Raw genomic sequence first — 18,001 nt, 5'->3', positions numbered from 1 at the left:
TACGGTCCACCGAAGCGGTCTCGGTCAGGTACGTACTCGTACGGAGTAGTGTATCTGGGAACACACTACTTGGCACGGAGGTACGTACTGTACTTGAGTAATCCTACTGTGGACACTGCGATCGTAGTGTAAAGTACTTTAAGAGTCAAAGCGGGGCCGAACTGCAAACTTGGCGTCCACCTCGTCCAATCATCATGTGTTTCGATTACTGCACAGCCTCCCTCTTGGCAGGAAAGGGCCGCCAACATGTGGAATCCACTCGCCTCGCTCGACCGCGCTCAATGCCCTCCCTAACTTGGGGCAGCCGTCTGGCACCTAAACTCCTCTTTACCTCCCATTGCCTTGACTCCCATACACTCATGTTTCGAAAACCCGGCATTGGGCACGTCAGAGGACAGAGGTGTTGATGGTGATGCTACCAGACAACATTCCCGCTGATCCTAGCGCTCTTGGCTGCACGCACAGCCGACACACCTTCCTTTGAACATTCGGAGACTTCTCCTATTTACCTTCATGTAATACCCGGTATTGCGTCGCCCACGATCACGTCGGCTTCTTCGCTCTCCTTTCTCCGCCCTTGTCATCCTTCTTCACTTTGCTGCACTGCACCGCAATTGCTTGCCAATTCTTGGGAATTCATTCAATACCTTGCCTGGGTTGGAAGGACTCGTTAGCCTGTGCGAGCTTTCTGAACTGACCATACACACCGGCATCCACATTCCGCTCTATCTATACTCTCGCAGACCACCTCCTCTCCGCGATTGGGCAACCCAATGTGCCCGTGATTTCTGACCGTGGCTGGACAACGCGGGAGAATTCCCAAACCAACGCGGCAAATACCATCGCCGCCGTCTACGTTCACCACCCTCGCCGCTCCGCCGAACTCACCCATAGCAGCGCGCCGCTGCCCTCTATTTCGCCCCAGGGGGCTGAGTCGCCCGTCCGCTGACGACTGCGACCCGCCCATCTCTCAGCTACCATGGCAAGTTCCGGCCAAGACACCAAGGATGAGTCGGCTCCCTCTCGTCGAACGAGAGCGTATGTATTTCCCATATCCCGCCATGTAGCGCACGCTTGTTTTTTTTTTTTTTTTTTTTTTTTTTTTTTTTTTTCCAATGCTGCTGGAGCTGCCTGAGTTGTTGCCAGCCGACCCCTGACAATGCCTGGCAGACCTACTATTAACATCGACACCACGGCCGTGAGCCCCAGTCCGGCGGCCCTCGAGACGGATGCCGAAGCTGGCACTCAAGCCGCGTCCACCCCGACCGCTGCGCACAGCAGCCCGACCGACCCTTCATCGAGCTCCCACAAGCGCAGCCTGTCCCAAACGCGGCCCGAGGTGCAGGCCGCAAAGGCCTCCGATGCCAGAGACAGCCGGCCTACCAGCCCGCACAATGTCCTCAGCCCTTTCTCTTTCCGTGGGCCCGGCCCAAATCAGGGCTTCCTCGCCGTTCCGAACGCTCAACGCTCCCGCCAGAACTCTCTCAACTCGACAGACGATGCGCGCTCCGTCGCTTCCTCCCAGGACGTTACCGTCATTGGCGGCGGCTCGTCCACCGGGGAAAAGAGTACCTCCCCGTTTGGCGACCGATCGGACAACTACCAGATCATGAATGACAAGGACGCCCTCAAGCCGGACCAGGGGAAGGAAGCAGACTTCGTGGTGGAGGATAACCCGTTCGCCTTCAGCCCGGGAATGCTAGGGAAAATGTTTGATCCAAAGAGCCTGTCGGCCTTCTATAAGCTCGGCGGCCTTGCGGGTATCGAGACGGGGTTGCGGACCAACCGGACCACGGGCCTGAGCGCCGACGAGACCGCCCTTACCGGCACCGTCTCCTTCGAGGAGGCCACCTCCCGCCCTCCGGAGAAGGCCCTGACCGAGGCTGTTTCCCCTCCTTCGCCCGACCACCACAGGAAGCCCGACCCCAACGAGCCCTTCTCGTCGAGGAAGCGCGTCTTCCGCGACAACAGGTTACCGGTCAAGAAAGGCAAAAACCTTTTTCAGCTCATGTGGATTACGTACAACGACAAGGTACTGATCCTGCTGTCGATCGCCGCCGTTGTCTCTCTCGCGATTGGCCTCTACCAGACCTTTGGCCAGGAGCACAAGGCCGATGATCCCGCAGTTGAGTGGATCGAGGGTCTCGCCATCATTGTCGCCATCTTCATTGTCGTCATGGTCGGCTCTCTCAATGATTATCAAAAGGAGCGTCAGTTCGCCAGGCTGAACAAGAAGAAACAAGACCGCCTGGTCAAGGCCGTCCGGTCCGGCAAGACGGTCGAGATCTCCGTCTTTGACATCCTGGCTGGCGATGTCTTGCTCCTCGAGCCCGGTGACATGGTTCCCGTGGACGGCATTCTTATCGAGGGCTTCGACGTCAAATGTGACGAGTCTCAGGCCACTGGCGAGTCGGACATTATCCGCAAGAGGCCCGCCGACGAGGTCTATGCCGCTATCGAGAACAACGAGAACCTCAAGAGGATGGATCCCTTCATCCAGTCCGGTTCCCGCGTCATGCAGGGCGCTGGCAAATTCATGGTCACCTCTACCGGCATCCACTCGAGCTACGGCAAGACGATGATGTCCCTCAACGAGGACCCCGAGGTTACGCCTCTGCAGTCCAAGCTCAACGTTATCGCCGAGTACATCGCGAAGCTTGGTGGTGCCGTCGCTCTTCTTCTCTTCCTGGTCCTCTTCATCATCTTCTGTGTCCGGCTTACTAGGCAGTACGCGTCCATGACGCCCGCCGAGAAGGGCCAGCAATTCATCGAGATTTTCATCGTCGTGGTCACAATCGTGGTCGTCGCCATTCCCGAAGGACTTCCCCTTGCTGTCACCCTGGCGCTCGCTTTCGCGACCACGCGCATGCTCAAGGACAACAACCTTGTCCGACACCTCAAGGCCTGCGAGGTCATGGGCAACGCGACCACGATCTGCTCCGACAAGACGGGCACGCTTACGCAGAACAAGATGCAAGTCGTCGCCGGCACGATTGGGACGACACATCGGTTTGGCGCCACGACAGCCCCCGGCGAGCCGGTATCCCCGGAGAAGGAAGTCGGGATCCGGGAACTCGTGTCCACGCTGAGCCCCGAGGTGAAAGACCTGGTCTTGAAGTCCATTGCGCTCAACTCGACTGCGTTTGAGGGAGAGGCCGATGGGGAGCGGACCTTCATCGGCTCCAAGACGGAAACTGCTCTGCTCATCTTGGCCCGGGAGCACCTGGCCATGGGCCCTGTCAGCGAGGAGAGAGCTAACGCGAAGACGCTGCACCTGATTCCCTTCGATTCCGGACGCAAGTGCATGGGCGTGGTCGTTCAGCTGGAGAACGGCAAGGCGCGCCTCTACGTCAAGGGTGCCTCCGAGATCATGCTGGAGAAGTGCGCCCAGATCCTCCGTGACCCTTCTAGCGGCCTGGCCTCGACGACCCTCACCGAGGACAACCGCGAGATGATCAAGAAGCTGATCGAGATGTACGCCCGCAATTCGCTCCGGACCATCGGCATCATCTATCGGGACTTCGACCGTTGGCCGCCCAGGCAGACTCGCCGTCTCGGCGCCGAGAAAGACGAGATTGTCTTTGAGGATATCTGCCGGAATATGACCTTCATCGGCATGGTCGGCATCAAGGATCCCCTGCGCCCCGGCGTCCGCGAGGCCGTTAGAGATTGCCAAAAGGCGGGCGTCGTGGTTCGCATGGTGACCGGAGATAACAGGATGACCGCCGAGGCCATCGCGGCGGACTGCGGCATCCTGCAGCCCAACAGCGTCGTCCTCGAGGGCCCCGAGTTCAGAAACATGTCCAAGGCGCAGCAAGACGAAATCATCCCCCGGCTTCATGTCCTGGCACGATCCAGCCCTGAGGATAAGCGGATCCTGGTCAAGCGCCTGAAGGACAAGGGCGAGACGGTTGCGGTCACGGGAGACGGCACCAACGATGCGCCCGCCCTGAAGATGGCTGATATCGGCTTCTCCATGGGTATCGCCGGAACCGAGGTTGCCAAAGAAGCGTCCGCCATCATCCTCATGGACGACAACTTCAACTCGATTGTCAAGGCGCTGAAATGGGGCCGCGCCGTCAACGACGCAGTCAAGCGCTTCCTTCAGTTCCAGCTCACCGTCAATGTCACGGCCGTGGTCCTGACCTTTGTGTCGGCCGTGCAGAGCGACGACCAGGTTTCCGTCCTGACGGCCGTTCAGCTGCTCTGGGTCAACCTCATCATGGACACGCTGGCCGCGCTGGCCCTCGCGACGGACCCCCCTTCGGACAGCGTGCTGAATCGCAAGCCCGAACGCAAAGGAGCCTCTATCATCTCGATCACCATGTGGAAGATGATTCTTGGTCAGGCCGTGTGGCAGTTGCTGATCACCTTCCTGATTTACTTTGGAGGAGTCAGCATCCTCCCTGGTCCCGATGACATGACCGAGGGCCAAATCCACACCTTGGTTTTCAACACATTCGTCTGGATGCAAATCTTCAATCAGTGGAAGTAAGTAGAGCAATATCGGTTCTTTCTACCAAATCAAGTTTTTGGCTAGCTTTGCTAACATTGCCTTTTTTTTTCCCTCCCCCTTCTCAAGTAACCGGCGTCTCGACAATGAATTCAACATCTTCGAAGGCATGAACAAGAACCCTTACTTCATCGGCATCAGTGCCATCATGTGCGGCGGTCAAGTCTTGATTGTCATGGTCGGCGGCACTGCATTCCGGATCGAACACCAAACGGCCGTCATGTGGGGCATTGCCATCGTCCTGGGTGTTCTCTCGATCCCCGTCGGAGTGATCATCCGCCTCATTCCCGACGACCTGATCGAGAAACTGATACCCTCATCCTGGAAGCGCCGAGGTGATTCCAAGGTTCCTCCCGTCACTGTGTCGGACGACGACGAGCGTTTCAGCGCCTATCCCGAGCCCCTCGCCGAGGTCAGGGAGGAGTTGGCCTGGCTCAAGCGCGTCAAGGGCGGCCGTCTCAACAACCTCAAGTTCGCCATGCAGCACCCCCGTGAGACGTTCATGCCCTGGAGAAGCCCGGTCCCTAGCCGAGAACATTCGCGATCCAACTCTATCCACCGCCTCCCGCAGACGCCCACACGCGCGGACAGCTTCAGTTCCGTGGCCGCCCCGACTCCGGACTCGCGTCGGCGCAGCAGGAGCATGCGCTCGCGGTCCAACAGTGCACTCGGCGCCCCTACCGTCATGGCGGGCATTGTGGCCGGCAGTATCGCAGCCGGTTGGTCACCCATCGACCGGCGCGGCGAGCCCGACTTTGGGCAGTTCCCGCGGCCATCGCTCTCAGTCCAGGAGTCCACGAACGAGTCGCAACCGGCGGCGAGCCGGTCCGTCTTGGGCGACGTGGTGCTGTCAGACGAGCCCCAGGAGATTGGCGAGGGACCCTCTGAGAAGCCCGCTGCCGCGGCCGGGTCTGGGCATGTTCCTATCCTGAGCGTTCCCAAACCGCGGTCGCCTGCGACGCCTAAGCCGGCGGAGTAATCCCTTGACAGCCCAGGTTCCCGCGTGCCACGGCATGCGATTTACGTTGACTCTCACATTGGTAATGGTCCACCGCGTAGCCGCTCCAGGCTGCGTCCGTGGTCCTGGAGGATCGCCAATTCACTGTACATGTGTATAACTACTTGTACAAAGGAGGCGGATCGCTGCTGCATATTTGTGTGTGTGGTGTTGGGGGGGAAGAGGGGTTACAAAAGGCGCGGACAAAAACAATATGCGAGTTTCACTTGAGCATGCGCAAAAAAAAAAAAAAAAAAAAAAAAAAAAAGGTCACGGCGTTGGCGGTATCTGCCATGTTTTCATTCATCTTTTTGGGTCGCTTCACAATCTCGGAATACCATCATCGCCAAGCGATGGCTGAGCTTTTCCTGTCTTTTCCATCTTCTTTTCTTTTTTTCTTCTTTTCTTTCTCTTCTCTCTTTTCTCTCTTTTCTCTCTTTTCTGTCTCTGTCTCGGGAAGGGGTGTGGCGGCGTCTGGCGAAGTAGACGGGCATATGAAGTCTCATCGATCGTTTTTACCTGCAAGTCCTCGGTACATAGACACATAAGAAGGTGACATCGGGTCACCAAACAATGAGCGCCGTCTGGCTTTTGCATTCGCTTCTACGGATGTGCGGACGGAATCGTCTTGTTTTATAACTTTTATCGCTTGATATGGACCCGAATCCCGAATATGCTTTTTGGATCCAGCAGCGCCCGACGTATGCTGTAGTACTGTATGTACATCCCTACGTACGTTGGAGCTTGATTCCAGACTGGCTCTGATAGATAGGTATGCATCTTGATCGGCCCAACCCCCCTGCTAAGAATAACACCGGACGCCAACGGCGCGTCGCAATGTGGGCGCATTTGTGTGGTTGCAGGAGTCAAGGGAGGGCCAAGGTGAGGGATGTTAGCGCGGCCAGGAATGCAGCGTTCCGGAGCAGATAGGCATTATTTATGCAGAGTATGTACTGTACGAAGTACTCCATAGTTAGTGCTCAGTGTCGAGGAATGAGTCAGGGAATGGACAGAAGTTCGGGAATCTTAGAGGAGTTATTGAGATGAGAAAGAAAACAGGGTGGGGGAACCTACTGATGTATGCCAATACATACCGGAAGCTCCTGTTGTCCGATTTGTTCTACTGTACTGTAGTCTGTACATACATACCTCGGTTTGCCGACCCTGTGGAGCTTCGAGCACATCATGGGCTTATGCGCTTGGCACAAAGTGAACGTAGCAACTTATCATCTCGTAGTATCATGCCCGAGTATATATCTAAGCGACCTTGCCTGTCCAGATGATCTACCGCCGTGCTACTGAATTAAATTTAACGAGAATATAACCAAGATGCTGAAGCGTGTTAGGCCTCCTGCCGACCTGGAATCGTGACGCGATTTTTATGTCTCGGGTTGCCGTGTTTCAGCGTTTTACTCCATACCTTGGATGCCAATCCATTCATCACTGCTTTATCTAGATGGGTTACAAAAACTAGCCCAGGCAGGAATACATATGTACATACATACATTGAAACTCAACTTCCCTGTGGGATGCAAACTAAAACTACTTGACCCCGAACCAGATCCTGCCTTCTGCCGCCCCCATGCGCCCTCTCTTCCTTCCCTTCCAACCGTGGTACGATAACTAATTATCCCCCAATTTAAACTGCTCTTCACTATTAGAACATGCCGGCAAGACCGGGAAAATAAACAGTGTCCACTCGGTCAATGTCATCAGATAAGATACACTACGCTTTCGGTCGAAGACGCCTTTGGGCTTTTTATCGTCGGCTGACGATTCGTGTTTTGCATGCATGGATTGGGGATCCGGGGCGCCCTTGTTCGCTGAAGAAGCCGCACACCTCACCTAATTAACTATCCGTACAGTGGTCGAGCCCGGCACTGCCGTTGATTCAACGCAGGGCCATTTTTCGATTTCGAGTTGCACTTTCTGTTTCCAGATTGCCACCACCAGCACCACAACCACCAACCACTTACCTTTACCTGCCAAGCCACTTGACCACTCGAACCACTGTCAGCCAATTCCTGCAGTTCCTCTTTGTCTTTTCTCTTCTTGAACTACAACCAGTTTCTTCACCCCCCAGAGCGACTGGATTGCACTTTGACTCTCTGCATCTATTTCCGAGCAGGCGTGCGCACTCTCGGCCGCTGATTTAGCGCTTCGTCTTGTTTCCCCATTGGCGCGTCGTTGTCTCTCTCTCTCTCCCTCCCTCCCTCTCTCTTTCTCTTCATCTCTCTCTCACACTCTCACCCGCCCACAGCGGTCCCTCGCTCGTCTTTTCTTTGTCTGCCTCTCCTTTTCACAACGCCGGTCGCCCAGCCTGACACAAAGGCACGACAACGCTACTTCATTCACACCGTTTAACAAATGGATCCCTCGCGCCGCGCCTCGAGCAAAAATAATAGCTCAGGCAATGGCGCTACCACTACCAGGAAGCCCAGCACGCGAGTGAAGAACGTGGTAGACTACGATGAGAAACGGGCCTTTGTAGAACTCGGCAGCGAAGAGGTCGATGGCGAGCAAAACGACGTCTCCAATCCGGGCTTGAATGAGCTCGAGGAGCGCGTCAACGACCTCAGCGAGTCATGGGAAACCGAGTCGCTGTTCCAAGATGCCTTGGAAGACTTGGCCGAGGATCGCTTCTTCACCGACGGTGAGTTTCAACTCACAGGACTGGACTCTTGTTGTCCTTTAGGTGTCAGTCACGTACAAGACACGGAATCGCACTAACACGCATCGCAGATCCCGAGGCCTGCACTCCAGACGAGGCCACCAAGTTTCGGCAGCTTCTGCGCTCCGTTGGTCCCGCCATCTTTTGCGAAAGGACTATCGGGTCCGGCCTCATCACCGCCAAGAAGCTGCTCACTGCCTTTGGCATCCGCCCGCCCGCCTTTCTCGAGGGCGCCGATGATGAGGCCTACTACTCGTTACTGAGCCTCGCTCTCAGCCGAGAGCTGTCCAAGCGGGCCAAGCTGCCCAAGTACAACACCATTGACGACGCGGTTGAGCTGCTCAAAAACTCAAACAACATCATCGTCCTGACCGGCGCCGGCATCTCCACCTCGCTCGGCATTCCCGACTTCCGCTCCAAGGGCACTGGTCTCTACTCCAAACTCGAGCACCTTGGCCTCAACGACCCGCAAGAGGTCTTTGACATCGCCGTCTTCCGCCAGGATCCCACCATCTTCTACTCGGTCGCGCGCGACATCCTTCCAAGCCACGACCGCTTCTCACCCACGCACGCCTTCATCGCGCTTCTCCAGGAAAAAGGCAAGCTCCTGACCAACTACTCCCAAAACATCGACAACCTCGAAGCCAAAGCCGGCATCCGCCCCGACAAGCTCGTCCAGTGCCACGGCTCCTTTGCCACGGCCTCGTGCGTCAAGTGCGGCCACAAAGTCCCCGGCGAGTCCCTCTTCCCCGAGATCAAGGCCGGCGAGATCCCGCGCTGCCGCAAGTGCGCCCAGGGCAACCGCACCACCACCAACAGCAGCGGGGGCTCCCGCAAGCGCAAGGTCCAGCGCGACGGCACCGACAAGAAGCCGCGCCGGCGCCCGGGCGACTACGATAGCAACTCGGACTCGGAATTCGACAGTTCCATGACGACGCCGACCAATTGGACCTGGTGCGGCGTCATGAAGCCCGACATCACCTTCTTCGGCGAGCCGCTGCCCGACGAGTTCTCGCGCCGCCTGACCGAGCACGACCGCGACCTCGTCGACCTGGTCATCGTCATCGGCACCTCTCTCAAGGTCGCCCCCGTCAGCGAGGTCGTGCCCTTCCTGCCGCCGCATATCCCGCAAATCTACATTAGCCGCACGCCCGTGTCGCATGTCAACTTTGACATTGATCTCCTCGGTGACTGCGATGTCGTCGTTGCCGAGCTCTGCCGCAGGGCTGGATGGGAGCTGAAGCACGAGATGATACCGGAAGGGCAGGTGGTCGAGACGAAGCTGGCAGAGGGCTGGAGCAGCCGCCATATTTTTACGCAGGTGTGGCCGCCCACCCCGGCAGAACAGGAAAACGGGGGCATCAGAGATGAGACCGCGGGGAGTGAGGCGGCGGGTAAGGAAGAGAAGAGAAAGGAGGAAAAGACGGAGGGAGAGAAGAGGGAGGAGAGGAGAGAAAGGAGGGAGAAGAAGGCGATGGAAGCGGCTGCGGCTGCGGCTGCGGAAGCAGCGGCGGCTGAAACGGTAGCGGCGGCCGAGGCGGCGGCGCCGACGACGACGACAACAACAACAACAACAACAACAACAACAACGGCGACGGCGACGGCAACGATGACGATGACGACGACGACGACGGAGGCGGGGGCGGAAACGACATCGGCAAAGACACCGGAGTCAGAAGCCGTGACACGCCAACGCTAGTGGAGGCATATCAGTCCGATTGTCTGCTCCCTCACTGTTTGTTGGTCGTTGGATTGACGCCTTGCTCTTCCTTCCTGCCTTCCTCCTTTTTCCACCCCTCCTGTTCTCTTACCTCCTCAAGAGACATGCATTGCATGATACCCTGTTTTGTCTTTTTTCCCTTTCCTTTCCTATTCCTCTTGCCCGCCCCAAGTTCTCTTGGACCCCATTATTTGTGAAGGTCTTCACCCGTGTCGGTAATGGAAATGGACATCTCGGCCAGGCCGCATGCTAGCTTCAGCATATTGACCCAAGCGGTCCTTGTTTTTCTTTCATGTTGGACGACAAATTCTTGGTAGCTAAGCTCTAGGAGGTGAGGGCTCTAATTTTCCTCCTTGTCCCTCCCTCACTTGTTGTGTCAGACGCATCTACACATGTCAGGGAAGGATTCCCGCGACGCTGCGGTGGAGCGGCTCGGGTGGCGACATCGATTGATATCGGGATTTTCCCCAAATCAGAATGGTCAGGCAAAGATGATCTGGAAGGGTCGGCAGTACTGTACAATAGAATGCGTGTCAGGCTTGATGTTAGCTTTTCTCCTTTCTTTCTTCTTCTGCGTCATCTAATGAAGCTGGTGCCATGGCCCTGCAGGTCCGCTTCCCTTGATCCCAGTGAAGGATTATTATCAGTGCATATTGATCCAAATAAGTTGGACTTTAGGCGCTTGAGTTGTATTCACTCCTTCTCCCATCGTAGACCATCCATCAACCTTGCCGCCTGCGTCTGGCAGACTTGTTAGGTCAGTTCATTTTGAGTTGATGCAAAGATACATGTCGGCTTCACAATTCACAATGTCGGAGACAGACATAGATCGCGCGATGGTGGGGTCAACATCATCGCGGGCGAGCAACCAACAATCACGCCTCAGTTTCTTTCCTCTTGTCCTTATTCTCTCTCTCCCTACAACAGACTTTCGTATTTATCCAATCCCGTCTTTTGGCTTTGTCCCTGTCCTTGTCCTTGTCCTTGCCACTGACTCTGCTGCTGCTGCTGCTGCTGCTGTGCCAACCCGCTCATGCCCATGCCCATGCCCATCATGCTGTTCATGCTCGTGCTGTTACCCGTGGTGGTGGCTTGCAGAGCCGCATTCATGGTGCCCATGCCCATGCCCATGCCCATGCCCGAGCCCATGCTTGAACCGGAGGAAGCCGTCTTGTTCGCCGTGGCACTCAATGATCCAAGGCTGTTTAGGCTGTTCAGGCTGTTTATTCCTCCCAGCCCGCTAAACGCCGGCTTTGATGCGCCGGGTGGCGGTGCAAGGCTGAAGCTGGAGAGGCTGGATGTCGCGCCGGAGTTGCCAGCGCTCGGCGGAGGCGGAAGAGAGAAGGAGGAGGCGCGGTTTTGGTTCTGTTGTTGCTGTTGCTGCTGCTGACCCAGGGACAGCGAGGCAAAGGCGGATGTGGGTGGTTGTTGTTGTTGTTGTTGTTGTTGGGTAGCAGGCGGGGAGGACCATAGACTGTTGGTGTTGGTGTTGCTGCTGCTCGATGCGGCTGTTGTTGTGCTGGTGGCGGCACCCCAGTTGATGGATGTTGTTTGAGGAGTGGGTGACGCTGGTGATAGCGTGCTCGTCTTTGGGGTGGGCTGGAGAGGTTGCGAGAACTGCGTGGTCATGGGAGCCATAGGTTGGAAGCTTGACAGATCGGGTGTGACCGACCTGAAGCCGGCCTGCTGAGCTTTTCCAGCACCTAGCTTGTCGGCTGAAGCGCCAGGGGAAGTTGCAGGGGGGGTTGACCAAGAGAAGGCGACCGTCGGCGTCGATTTCCTACTGCTGCCCGTTGGAGAGGTGACGGCTGCGCTTGACCCCATGCTCTCCCACCCGGAGTCCAAGGGATTCGCAGAAACCCCGCCCGTCCCCCCTTTGACAAGAGACTCGAAGTCTGCCTCGGTCGGCCCGTTTCCATCGAACGATGAGCCGGCAACGGGGCCAAAAGACATGAAATCGTCCTTGAGAGCCGAGCCGTTGGCATTGCCGCCCGCCAGCTCTTGCAGCTTCCTCGTCTGCTCCTCCTCCACTCTGCTCGATAGACTCTTGATGAGTTCCATGAAGGCTTGAAATTGCTTCAAGTCCAGAAGCGGTCCTAGACTCATGCTCCACAAGACGGGCAGTATGTCCAGGGCGACAAAGTCGGCGTCAGCCACTCTGCCAACGACCTGGAGGACCTTAAGGGCTGCCATCATGACGGCAGGCTCTTTGGTCTTGATCGCTTTAATCAGAGGCACAATCTTCTCTTGCATTGTGAACTTGTCCAACGCGGTAGAGGAAGTTGCTTTCTTCTTCTGCGGGCCGAGGCCGTCTAACCCGTCGTCACCATCCGGGTCGTTGGAGCCTCCGCAAAGGGTGACAAAGGCCTGCAGACCCCTGACCTTGATGGCGAGACTGTTTGTTCTGCTGAAGATGGTTGCGATGACGGGGAATAGCTCGTTTTTGATGGTGCTAAAGTCCAGCTGAGGCAGCACTGATGGGAGGCTTCTCAGGGCTGCGTCGACCAGTGAGGGGGTGGACGATTCCAGGGCGCTAAAAATGATGGGTAGGATATCTGGGAGAGCTGGTCAGCCATGATTCTCAAGCTAGCTAGTCACCCCTTCTCCTTCTCTCTCTCCCCCCCTCTCTCTCTCGTACGTACCATCCTTGAACTCTTTGCCCCCGCAGTTTTCGCCGATGATGGCGAGTTGCTCTATCACCACCATCAAGCCAGCGTCTCGAACAGGGTCCTTCTCCTGGGTCTGTTTGGTGTTGGTGACAAAGATCTCCTTCAGCCTCGGTCGTACTCTGTCATTAAACGCCCTTCTCCCGGACGGCAGGAGCTCGATGATCTTGAAGACATTGTGCAGGATCAGTGAGACGAGCTCCTTGTCCTTCAACTCGTCAAGAAGAGCGGGCAGCAATTTCTTTTCCATGACGGACTTTGGGAACGAAGGCAGGACCTTGATCAGGCCTCTGAGGAACTGCGACTTTTCGTTTGGTGTCTTGGCAGGGAATGTATCGAGAAAACGGATGGTGGACACGAGGATGTTGTTGAAGAATTCGCTTTGCTGAAACTCGCTGGCCGTCATCCGCTGAGCGGGCCGTCGGGTGATGAGCCTGGGGAGCACATGGTTTGTGAGTTCCTTTGGCAGCGGGCGGGAAGAGAGGAAGTTGTTGCTCGAGCTGGGGGTGGTCTGCGACGACTGGAAGAGGCGCTGATACGCGGACAGGCTGCCGTTGCACGACAGGGGCGATTTGTGAGGGGAGTTGTAGAGCGAGATGATCAGCAGCCCCAAGCTGAACATATCGGCGGGCGCCGTCAGGTTGTTGTCCATGACAAAGTCGGGAGATGTGTAGTCGAGATTCAGCTGGACGGTGCGCGGCAGGGTCGGAGTGTGTCTCAGAAGCTCCCGGAGATTGATGGGCTGAATGGAGCTGTGGGAGGTCGAGTTGTCTACCGGGCCGCAGAATGCCAGGCCGCTGAGCTTCCAGTCCGACTATGACAGGTCAGCACGATTCGTCTTCCCCCTCCCAGCGGTGATGGCACGATGGCACGATGACACGAAGCGGAGGTCCCTGCCTTTGCGTTGATCAGGATGGCATCGGGGGTGAGGTTGCCGTGCACGATGCCGGCATTCTCGTGCAGAAACTCGAGCGCCTTGCTCACTTGAAGCAAACCCTTTTGTATCTCGAGCTCGTCGATCTCGATCTCCCGTCGCCTGCGGTTTCCGTCGGCGTCCTCAGTCACGTATCGGCTCGCCCTGGCCCCTGCCCCACGCCTCTCCTGATCGTCCTTCTCTTGTAGGAGCCCCGAGAGAGAGGCCGTCACGGCCTCGGCGACAAATTGCAGGCCCCCGCCCCGAGTCTCCTCAACCGGCTCGACCACCTCCAGGATGCCCGGGTGCCGCAGCTTAGCGATGGCCGAAGCCTCCTTCTTCAAGCGTTCGACGACGGCTTCGACGGCCTTCTTGAACTCGGCGACCTCGGCGCGATTCATGCCACTGCGGTGGACATCGAGCGACTTCTTGTCGAAGACGAAGACGGAGCACTCCTTGCCCGTCTTCTTGTTCTTGGCCGGGTAGATCTTCCATGGTCCGGCGGTCGACGTGAGGTTGGGCGAGATGGCGTAGTTGGATGAGATGTTTGTCGACGAGATCGACTTGAGCGCGTTGGCAAACATGGCAGGCTACGGGTCACGGGGATATCATCGCGGTCGGTCGTATGGGGTCGGGCGACGCTGACGCTGACGCTGACGCTGACTCTGACGCCGACGCCGTGGCCGCCAGCTGCTTGCGAATTAATTGAATTACCTGTTCGATTGTCTGCGCCACGAAACTGCGGCCCCTCCCCAACATCCACTTGCGCAGGCGACTGTGCAGGCCCCAAACAAGGTTGGCGGTGCCCTTCAACAGAGGCCGTTTGCGAGGGCCGGATTCAATGTGGATATGCCTTTGTCGGAGTCGGTGGATGCGCCTTGGATTGTTGGGTTGCGACGCATCATCTACCCTCTGGTTTCCTCAAGTCGGTACATTACGAAGTACGGATACGGGCATCTTTGATAAGGATAGCTTTCAATTACTGTGTGGTGACAGGGGAGCGAGCCGCGATAACAGGGGGGTGCGCTGTCAGTTTAGCGAGCTACCCCGCAGTCTGCTTGCCAACCGTACAGTAATCCGTAGTGTACTACCTATTGCGAGGTGCGCTACTCGAAAAAACAGTGCTTGCCGCGGATATATCCTGGACCTTAATACGGAGTACGGAGTAACTAGTACCTGACCTTGCTTGGGCACCTACTCCGTCCGTACCTTGCAAGTTTTCGTACCTACGGAGGAAGGAAAAAAAAAAGGCCAAGTACCTGACAGATACCTGAGTGTCTCTGCTACTGGGACAGCAGAAACCCTGATGCAGACAAATTGGCTATGAAACAGCTCGGAACTTGATGGGGAGAAAAAAAAAGCCACACTTCGGATCAGGGCGACAACCAAAGAATCGCATTCAATCGGCTTGCCACGGTTGATCAGTGTGCCCGCCTTTCGGTAGCTATTTGTAGTACGGATCCGTACGGAGTACCTCCGTACTCCACCGCCGAAGCTCCCGTTCCTGCCAGGGTCCTGGGGGGCCAGACCTGAGTGATTGGACCAGCTCGCCTCAATCGCGCCCTCCGATCGCGCTCCGAGAATTGTCCTGTATGTATGTACAGTACCAGCCAGTTTCCGACTTCACCATCCGCGTGCTGCAGGGTTTCATAAGTAGCCCTCGCCCGCCCCCCAAAGTCGAACATTCGTTCGCCGCGCTCGCCCTTCCCTTGTGCATGGTCGCCGAAACAGCCAATTGGCTCTTTTCCAGACTCCAACGGCCGCCGAAAAAAAAAAATGATGCGGCGACTCATCCCACGATGCGCTCCTCGCGCGACCGTCTTCCTCACACCGCGGCGCTCGCCCCTCGGGCTGCTCCAAGCCGCTCGTCAGTACAGCGCCAGCCCGGCGGCGGCACCACAGACCAAGCTGCAGGACATTGACCCGGCGCAGCTGGTGCTCAACACGACCCCGAACCCCAAGCCGCTCAAGAAGCCCGAGGATCTGGTCTTTGGGCGCAACTTCACAGGTTGGTTATCCCCCCCCCCCGCGCCCTCTTTGAGGCTTCCAATATGATTAGACAGGACAGAGAACTCATGCGCTGACGCGGATTGCCCCGTTTCCTTCTTTCTCCTCCTCTCCAGACCACATGCTCACCATCGAGTGGGACCAGGCGACGGGCTGGCAGAGGCCGCACATCACGCCGTACCAGAACCTGTCGCTCGACCCGGCCAGCTGCGTCTTCCACTACGCCTTTGAGTGCTTCGAGGGCCTCAAGGCGTACAAGGACAAGGAGGGCCGGGTGCGCCTCTTCCGGCCGGACAAGAACATGGAGCGCTTCAACAAGTCGGCCGCCCGCATCGCCCTCCCCACCTTCGACTCGGCCGCCCTGATCGACCTGATCGCCCGCTTCGCCAAGCTCGAGAGCCGCTTCATCCCCGAGGAGCGCGGCTACTCGCTGTACCTGCGCCCGACCATGATCGGCACGCAAAAGACGCTCGGCGTCGGCCCGCCCGGGTCCGCCCTCCTCTTCGTCATCGCCTCCCCCGTCGGGCCGTACTACCCGACCGGCTTCAAGGCCGTCTCGCTCGAGGCGACCGACTACGCCGTGCGCGCCTGGCCCGGCGGCGTCGGCGACAAGAAGCTGGGCGCCAACTACGCCCCCTGCATCGTGCCCCAGCGCGAGGCCATGAGCCGCGGTTTCCAGCAGAACCTGTGGCTGTTCGGCGAGGACGAGTACGTGACCGAGGTCGGCACCATGAACTTCTTCGCCGCCGTCCGGAACAAGCAGACGGGCCGCAAGGAGCTCCTCACCGCCCCGCTCGACGGCACCATCCTCGAGGGCGTCACCCGCGACTCGGTCCTCTCGCTCGCCCGCGAGCGGCTCGCCCCCGAGGGCTGGGACATCATCGAGCGCAAGTTCACCATGAGGGAGCTGGACGAGGCCGCCGCCGAGGGCCGCCTGATCGAGGCCTTTGGCGCCGGCACCGCCGCCATCGTGAGCCCCGTCCGCGCCATCAGCTGGCGGGGCAAGCTGGTCAACTGCGGGCTGAAGGATCACGAGGAGTCGGGCGAGATCGCGACCAAGATGAAGAACTGGATCGAGGCGCGGCAGTACGGCGATGACGCTCACGAGTGGAGCTACGTCTGTTAGGAAAGGCGCGAAAAGACGGGGCACATGGATATTCTCTTTCTTTCTTTTTTTTTTTTTTTTTTTTTTAAAAGACGGGAACATTCGAAAGGATGGAGATGCTTTCTATATAGGTTAGCGCGGGAGTCATTTTGAGAACCGGTTGAATTTCTTCCGTCTTTTGGCAACCCACCGATGCCAGTTCTGGATGATAATAATAAGAATTAAGACTGGGGCGAAAAGTGGCCAAAAATTGTCCGAAAAGAGTTCAATCTCGATTCAAACACGCCCTGCCTCCAGACGACAGCAGCACCTTCTATCCCGTCTGAAAAGATGGTCTAGCTGGATCGCGTGCCAGTCTCCCTGATGGAACTCGACGGTGACGGCAACGAACGATAAGGAAACAAGAAGTAACCCATGTATATCCCATCTATGCGTGCATATGTGTATCCATTTGCATGCCATGTCCGTCTGCCTTATCCCCGGGGCATCCTCTCCTGCCCTTTCTTCCAACTGTTGACAGAGAAAGGTAACCTCCTCCTCCCGCTGCCTTCCCTAAGCCTTTTTCCCACCAAAAACAAATCTATTTCTTCTCGGGATCCTCCAGGATCCCCTCGGCCTCCAACCTCCTCCTCGCCTCTTCCAAAGCCCAAGTCTGGATCCTGTTTCCCCGTTCGCATTAGCCCGGCCACTCCCCCTTCCAAAAAAAAAAAAAAAAAAAAAAAAAAAAAAAAAACCTTCGGGAGGAGCGGGGATGGGAAAGAGAGGTAAAACAGGGAGAAAAAACAGATTGGTAAAAAATTAAGGGGAAAATGAAATGACTTACGAGGTATCAGGCTTCCAGGCATACGCAATGGCAAACACAATCAGGCTGCCCCAGAAGCCGTAGATGAAGGGCCCCTCCCAGCCCTCGTTCTGGTACTTCTCGCCCGGGCGCACGCCCCAGAGCCAGCCCGAGGGCGGGTCGTACTGCATGCCGCCGCCGCCGGCGCGGCGCGGGGTCGTGGAGAAGTGGCGGAGGCGCGCGGGGGCGACGGCCGTTGTCGTTGTCGTCGTTGTGCCAGCGGCGGATGAGGGGGAGGCCGCGGCGATGCGCGCGGCGAGACGGGCGCTTGGGCGGAGGGCCGACATTTTATTTTTTTGGTGGTTTTTTATATTTTATTAATCCTCTCCCTTTTTTTGCTCTCCCGTTCACTTTTCGTTCTTAACTGCTCTCTCTGGTGCTGTCTGAGCCCTTTTTTCTCGCTTTGATCGGTCTGAGGTGGTTTCCAGTGATTCGGTTGGACGTTGGCGGTGCTCGATTGGAGGCTGCGCACTCGGCCCTTTGCTTGCACCAAAGAATTGGCGAGTGCTTGAGCTCCGAGTGTGAGTGGGGAGGGTTTTGTGATGCCGGAGCGAGCGACGTTTCGCTT

The 18,001-nt window shown here is 57.2% G+C and overlaps 5 protein-coding genes across 5 annotated transcripts; 3 read left to right on the top strand and 2 right to left on the bottom strand.

Moving 5' to 3' along the window:
* The first annotated feature begins 693 nt into the window (after window positions 1–693).
* Window positions 694–5,618, top strand: MYCTH_2306817 (uncharacterized protein). The gene is made up of 3 exons (XM_003664181.1): window positions 694–1,038; window positions 1,171–4,491; window positions 4,583–5,618. The coding sequence occupies exons 1-3, from the start codon at window positions 980–982 to the stop codon at window positions 5,490–5,492; spliced, it is 4,290 nt and encodes a 1,429-aa protein (XP_003664229.1). The 5' UTR covers window positions 694–979; the 3' UTR covers window positions 5,493–5,618.
* A 2,280-nt stretch (window positions 5,619–7,898) lies between these two features.
* Window positions 7,899–9,505, top strand: MYCTH_10995 (uncharacterized protein; the record flags this gene model as incomplete). Its single annotated transcript, XM_003664180.1, has 2 exons — window positions 7,899–8,163; window positions 8,253–9,505. Coding segments are annotated over 2 exons (1,518 nt in total), but the record flags the coding sequence as incomplete, so codon positions are not given.
* Window positions 9,506–10,756: 1,251 nt separating this feature from the next.
* On the bottom strand, window positions 10,757–14,064 carry MYCTH_116348 (uncharacterized protein; the record flags this gene model as incomplete). Its single annotated transcript, XM_003664179.1, has 3 exons — window positions 10,757–12,456; window positions 12,544–13,381; window positions 13,465–14,064. The coding sequence occupies 3 exons, from the start codon at window positions 14,062–14,064 to the stop codon at window positions 10,820–10,822; spliced, it is 3,075 nt and encodes a 1,024-aa protein (XP_003664227.1). The 3' UTR covers window positions 10,757–10,819.
* A 1,009-nt stretch (window positions 14,065–15,073) lies between these two features.
* On the top strand, window positions 15,074–16,850 carry MYCTH_2306813 (uncharacterized protein). The gene is made up of 2 exons (XM_003664178.1): window positions 15,074–15,488; window positions 15,604–16,850. Exons 1-2 carry the CDS (start codon window positions 15,257–15,259, stop codon window positions 16,611–16,613), a joined length of 1,242 nt encoding a protein of 413 aa, XP_003664226.1. The 5' UTR covers window positions 15,074–15,256; the 3' UTR covers window positions 16,614–16,850.
* Window positions 16,845–17,945, bottom strand: MYCTH_2315578 (uncharacterized protein). Its single transcript, XM_003664177.1, has 2 exons — window positions 17,416–17,945; window positions 16,845–17,251 (listed from the first exon to the last, which is right to left on the bottom strand). Exons 1-2 carry the CDS (start codon window positions 17,718–17,720, stop codon window positions 17,173–17,175), a joined length of 384 nt encoding a protein of 127 aa, XP_003664225.1. The 5' UTR covers window positions 17,721–17,945; the 3' UTR covers window positions 16,845–17,172.
* Window positions 17,946–18,001: the final 56 nt, after the last annotated feature.

This window comes from Thermothelomyces thermophilus, chromosome 4 (assembly GCF_000226095.1).
Source record: "Thermothelomyces thermophilus ATCC 42464 chromosome 4, complete sequence".
Lineage (NCBI taxonomy): Eukaryota > Fungi > Ascomycota > Sordariomycetes > Sordariales > Chaetomiaceae > Thermothelomyces > Thermothelomyces thermophilus.
The sequence above is the reverse complement of the archived record's forward strand: the minus strand, read 5'-3'. Positions and strand labels throughout refer to the sequence as shown.